Here is a 6470-nt window from a genome sequence, read left to right as displayed (position 1 = left end):
GTGGAGCAGGTGCAATGGACTGATAGCCCATGTGCTATAAGTCTTATCCATCATATCCCCATAATCACATACACTACTGGCAAACAAGCATCAACCTGTCCCTCAATCCTTCAGATCTCCAGCAGTGGCTTGCTGTTCTCACAAACTACAGATGGGGTCTGTGTTTAAGCCATCTACAATGTTGACTTTCCTGTTCCTTAGATGCTGCCTGACCTGTGTGCTTTTCCAGCTCCACATCTATTGACCGAAAGGCACAAACTATACGATTATATGTAGGGCCTTGGGTGATGTTGTCGAACAGACAGACCTAGGGTTCAGGTAGTTAATACTTTGAAATGTAAATCACATATAGATGGGGTGGTTAGAAGGCATTTATCACACTTGCCTTCATTGCTCAGACCTTTAAGAATGGGAGTTGGGACGTCATGTTGAGGCTACACAGGTCACTGTTGGGGTCTCTTCTGAAGTATTGTGTCCAGGGTTGGTCACCCTGTTACAGGAGTGTGGGAGGTTTAGGGTGACCTTATAGCAGTTTATAAAATCATGACGGGTAGAGATAAGGTGAATGGCAGGTGTTTTTTTCCCTAGGGTGGGGGATTTCATATTTTTCAGGTGAGAGGAGGGAGATTTAAAGTAGACATGGGGGCAATTGTTTTTAGTGCAGAGAGTCATTCCTGTGTGGATTGAACTTTCAAAGGAAGTGTTGAATGCAGGTACAGTTACATTGTTTAAAAGACATTTGGATAAATTTATGAACAAGAAATGTTTGGAGGGAAAGGGCCAAGTGCAGGTGGGATTGGTTTAGTTTGAGATTATGGTCAATATAGGCTGGGTGGACCGAAGGGTTCGTTTCCGTGCTGTATGAATCTATGACTCAATTTGGCAGAAAGGAAACAGGATGTATCTTCTCAAGAAGAATTGTTAGTTCTTTTGTAGCATGTGACTTATTTTTGAAACTCACACTCCCCTTTGAGGCAGGTAGGATTTGAATGCTGAGCTTCTATTCCAAAGACAGATATTACCACTTGTTAATAGAATTACAGTGTGGAATGAAGCCATTTGGCCCATTACGTCTGCACAGACTGTCTGAAAGCATCCCACTCAGACGCATAACCCCCTATTTACCATGGCTAATCCACCTCGCCTGCACATTATGGGACATTTCGTGTAACCAATTCATGTAAGCTGCACAGCTTTGGAGTGTGGGAGGAAATCAAAGCACTCAGAGGAAACCCACTCTCACACAGGGAGAACACATAAACTCCACACAGGTTAGAAACAAAGCTGGGTCCCTGATGCTGTGAGGCAGCAGTGCTAACCACTGTGCTAACCATGCCACCGTAGATCATTAAATAGCATTGGTCATAGCATTGATTTAAATATTGGACACCCAGTATCTCCTGTTTATTTGACAGGAAATTGGCATATTTCAGCTGATGACAAACACCTTGCTGGAGGAACTGCACCACAAAGCATTCTATCATCCACAAATGCCTGAATGTTCACTTTGCATCTTAAATTTAGTCTACCTTTCTCTGAAATTCAAAAGAGAGAGTGGAAATTGAAAATTCATGGGAACATAGGCTAAGTTTTTATGGTGTTGGCATTCGGAAATGTTTAAACTTTGCATGCCTTACAGTTCAGGTCAACCCATCAGCCAAAACTTCGAAATGTTATTTTTTTCCAGTGATATCATCAAGCTTGTGAACGGGAAATAGCAAACAGATTGTGGAATGGAGGATTCTCACTGTAGTGGAAACAGCCAACTGCAAAAGGACGAGGACAGTGAAAGTCACAAATAGTTCATGTGTAACAAAGAACTGAGCTCAAATATCTTTGTGCTCACAAGTCAGTATTGAGAAGGAGAAACATAGCCAAGAACTAAAAGAGTTCTGATTTGACTGGAGACAACAGTCGATGTAGAGTCATAGAGATGTACAACATGGAAACAGACCCTTTGGTCCAACTCATCCATGCCGACCAGAAATCCCAACCTAATCTAGTTCCCCATTTACCAGTACTTGACCCTATATCCCTCTCAATATTTCCTATTCTAATACTCTTCCAGATGCATTTTAAATATTGCAATTGCACCACCCTCCACCACTTTCTCTGGCAGCTCATTCCATACAGGTATCACCCTCTTCATGAAAAAGTTGTCCCTTAGGTCCCTTTTATATCTATCCCCTCTCACCTTAAACTTATACCCTCTAGTTCTGGACTTCCCCATCCCAGGGAAAATACTTTGTCTATTTATCCGACCCATGCCCCTCATAATTTTATAAACCTCTACAAGGTCATCCCTCAGCCTTCAAGACTCCATGGAAAACAGCCCCAGCCCATTCAGCCTCTCCCTATAGCTCAAATCCTCCAACCCTGGCAAGTTCCTTGTAAATCTTTTCTGAACCCTTTCAAGTTTCACAACATCCTTTCAATTGGAAGGAGACCAGAATTGTGCACAATATTCCAAAAGTGGCCTAACCAATGTCCTGTACAGCCACAACATCACCTCCCAACTCCATTACTCAATGCTCTAACCAATAAAGGAAAGCATACCAAATGCCTTCTTCACTATCCTATCTACCTGTGACTCTACTTTCAAGGAGCTATGAACCTGCACTCCAAGGTCTCTTTGTTCAGCAACACTCCCTGGGACCTTACCACTAAGTGTATAAGTTCCACTTTCCCAAAAATGCAGCACCTCGCATTTATCGAAATGAATCCATCTGTTACTCCTCAGCCCAATGCCCCATCTAACCAAGATCCCATTATAATCTGAGGCAACCTTATTTCCTGTCTATTACACTTCCAATTTTGTTGTCTTCTGCAAATTTACAAACTATACTTCCTTTGTTCAAATCCAAATCATACATGTAAATGATGAAAAGTGGTGGGCCCAGCACCGATCCTTGTGGCACTCCACTAGTTACAGGCCTCCAGTCTGAAAAACAATCCTCCACCACCAGCCTTTGTCTTCTACCTTTGAGCCAGTTCTCTATCCAAATGGCTAGTTTTCCCTGTATTCCACGATATCTAACTGATGGGGATCCTTGTCAAATGAACAGGTGATCACTTTCAGAGAAACAGGCTTGAGCAGGAGGGCAGAGGAAACACTTCCTCTATTATTACACTCAGCAGCTATTCACAGGCTGAAATGCTGAATGTTGACTTAACCTGTTCCCATTGTAGCGACTTAGTATTGTGAAAGGAACACTATAGCACAAAGGAAAGCACGAATGTTGGAGTCCCTGGTAAAGTTGAAGAGTGGAGAAATCTGTCACATTTATAATTGTATCGATGATATTGAATTTGCTCTTTAAGATTACATGAAATTGGTAAATGAATTGATTCCAACTTCATTACTTCATTAGCTTCTGAACCATGAAATGATTGTGCTCAATTCACCATACCCCTCACATCAGAGTCAACTCTGGTGAGGTAATGTGTTTGTTCAACTTCTTGGAAATAATCTCAACGAACAGGGGTATAACAATGCCAGTTGAGACTTATTCTCTATATAAAAAAATCTATGAGAGCAGATCAGCTGAGAGATCTTGTCAGAGTCTTGGGCACACAATAACAAAATAACAGTCTTTTATAGAAATGGGCTATTGTGGAGTAAAGGAGATAAGGCGTGTTTATTATCCTTTAATTTCAGCTGTTGGAGTTCCTGGTAAGATGTTATCACATTTAATAGTATTGTAACTCTATTGTTGGCTCTTCCTGCCATTACATTTGACTGTTTTAGGCAGCTATCTGGTCTGTCCAACAGTTGGATGACAACATTTTCACTGCTGTTTCTATTTTGACAGGACCATGTTATATCGGTGATGGTTTTTGCTGATCAAAGGCTGGTTTTATTTCAGGGTCATTCTTCTACGTTGAAAGTATTGGAATTGGATACTTGTGTTAAGAGCAGAAATCGGATCACCAGGAAGTGTTAATAATTTCACTTTTTGGGATTAACTTGCAGTGTAATTTTTCTTATAAACATTCTTTTAGGGATTGATGAGGCACCATGTATTACATGGATCTATCATTATTCCCATTCTCTATGGTAGTATTCAGATAAGTGTATCTTCTGCTGCTTTTGATGAAAGAACTGGACAGCTATTCTGAGGGGAAAGTTTATCCTGATTTGTGGACAGAGATTTCTGTTGGTCTTGATCATAAATTATATTGCAGATTTCTGGAAGAGGAGTTGGGTTGGAAGAATGTCAGGCCCTGGTGTGTGTGAGTTTATAGCAAAGAATCTGAAAACCCAACATTCCTGAGCAAGGAAGGGATGTAAAATGGATCTATGAAATTGGGTTTTTGCAAGGGGAGAAGATGGTGATGTAGTTGGAAAATGAGAATCGAAGGCTGAATATTGGAGTGGGTGATATGTAAGTAGAATTTTTCACTGTTTCTACTACTTCAAAACGAATGGGAGCTGTGAATTGGCCCATAGTGCATAATGTCTCCACTGACAGTTTAGATAAAGCAAGTCTAATTAATATATGCAGCCAAGAATGAAGGGGAGTAGACTCACAGCTTCTGTGAAATGTACCATTGTATCTAAGAATGTACACATGGAACACTTTTTAATTTATATATGCTCTTTGGCAAACCAAATCTTCCTAGGAAAGGAGCTGAAGTTGAAGTCTTGACAGACATTGTGGCTGTAATTTATCACATATATGCTGAGTGGTTTAACTATTAACTTACTGCAATTTGCCATGAATTCATGTTTAACTTATGTTGACTTTGCTTTGGATGTTAATATAAAAGTTAGATAAAGGAAACTTTGTCCATTGAGTTTCATTTCCCCCTTGGACAGTTTGGTATGTTTGGATCTTTGTTTTTGTTTCTTCTCAACAGGGGTCATACACAGTACACTTTAAAATTCAAAGACAGGTAGTTTATCGGGCTGATATTTAGAAGAGGATTTAGATTGTCTTCATTCCATGTGGTGCAAATTAAGTGAAAAGTGTGCAGGAACATGTGGAAAGTTGGAACATCTGGAGAAGCACTGGAATATTGACAGAAACCTCACTGTTCGGCTATGATTGGATAGTGGGCTTGTGGACAGGATGGAAGATGTGAAGGCAAAATTAAATGCACAACTGCTGATGGATCTTTTCCTCTCTCTTTCTCTCTGATAGTTAACCTGGTGGCAATTGTTATCCTATGCCGAGGCAAGTGTGGTCTTTCACCATGTATCACTTGCTACCTTGTGGGAATGGCAGCCTCTGATCTTCTTGTTGTCATCAGTGATCCCTTATTGAGGCAGACAGCCTCAATGTACTTTGCAGATTCCTTCATTTTCATTACTCCTCTCTGTATTGTAATTTATTTTTCAGCCATGGCAGCCACTGTTGCTTCTGTGTGGCTCACAGTTGCTTTCACTGTGGATCGATTTGTGGCCATTTGTTGTGAGAAGCTGAAAACAAAATATTGCACCAAGAAAACTGCAACTGTGGTTATATTAACAGTGAGTCTGCTAGGCTGTTTGGAGTCTATCCCTTGGTGCTTTGTAAAGGAACCTAAATATGTAATTGGTAATGTTCCCTGGGATTGTGTCACTAAACCGAGCTTCCATACATCCCCTGGATGGGCTACCTTAGAAATGATTCATTACGTTTTAACACCCTGCATCCCTCTCTTTTTAATTCTGCTGCTCAATGTTTTGACAGTCAGACACATTTCAGTAGCAAGTAAAGTTCGAAGAGGACTTCGGGGCAAAAGCTACAGAGATGAGCACAATGATCCAGAGATGAAGAGTCGTAGGAAATCCATTATTTTACTCTTGAGCATTTCAGGCAGTTTCATCCTGTTATGGGTGTTACACATTGCGTACATCATCTACCGGCGAATTGCAGATATGATACCGTATTACTCCTATATTGACCCGAACTACACCATATACCGCACATCAAAGATGTTGCAAGTACTCAGTACTTGCACTAACACGGGTATTTATGTTGTGACCCAGACTAAATTCAGAGAGGAGCTGAAGAATGGGGTGAAATACCCATTCAATCTCATTGGTAAATTTCTGTCAACAGTCACGGGGACACGCTTGTAACCTTCTCCCTTGATTTTCTCCCTCACTTTACAGTTTAGACCCAAACATAAATAATAAATGAAGTCTGACACACACACACACACACACACACACACAAAGTTTCAGGATTCTTCCCTCTGGTTGACTCTCTGCATCAGAACTAGGAAGCAACAATCAGACATACACTAATTCACACACACATACGCTCTCTCACGTATACACACAAACTCACTCACACTTCTTTTCACACACAAATACACTTACACACACACTTGCTACCTCTCTCACATACAGACACTCTCTCTCTTTCTCTGACATGCACACACTCTCTTTCCGTCTCTCACGTACGCAGTCACCCAATATTGCAGAATAACATATGCATTCAACAAAGCACAAATATAAACATAGATAATAGCGCAGGAGC

The 6470-nt window shown here is 40.8% G+C and overlaps 1 protein-coding gene across 1 annotated transcript; it reads left to right on the top strand.

Moving 5' to 3' along the window:
* The first annotated feature begins 3603 nt into the window (after window positions 1–3603).
* LOC148139300 (putative G protein-coupled receptor 139) lies at window positions 3604–6067 on the top strand. The gene is made up of 2 exons (XM_087980964.1): window positions 3604–3673; window positions 5145–6067. The coding sequence occupies exons 1-2, from the start codon at window positions 3604–3606 to the stop codon at window positions 6065–6067; spliced, it is 993 nt and encodes a 330-aa protein (XP_087837090.1).
* The last annotated feature ends 403 nt before the right edge of the window (window positions 6068–6470 follow it).

The sequence above is a fragment of the Chiloscyllium plagiosum genome, unplaced genomic scaffold, assembly GCF_037043375.1.
Source record: "Chiloscyllium plagiosum isolate Xiang-an unplaced genomic scaffold, Cpla_swu_hap1 HiC_scaffold_38, whole genome shotgun sequence".
NCBI lineage: Eukaryota > Metazoa > Chordata > Chondrichthyes > Orectolobiformes > Hemiscylliidae > Chiloscyllium > Chiloscyllium plagiosum.
Note: the sequence above shows the minus strand (reverse complement) of the source record. Positions and strands in the feature narration are given on the sequence as shown.

Coding starts and splice junctions, on each gene's coding strand:
- LOC148139300 (XM_087980964.1), top strand. CDS start 3,604: ATGGGCTATTGTGGAGTAAAGGAGATAAGGCGTGTTTATTATCCTTTA. Junction 3,674..5,144: donor TTCAGCTGTTGGAGTTCCTG/GTAAGATGTTAT, acceptor TCTCTCTGATAG/TTAACCTGGTGGCAATTGTT.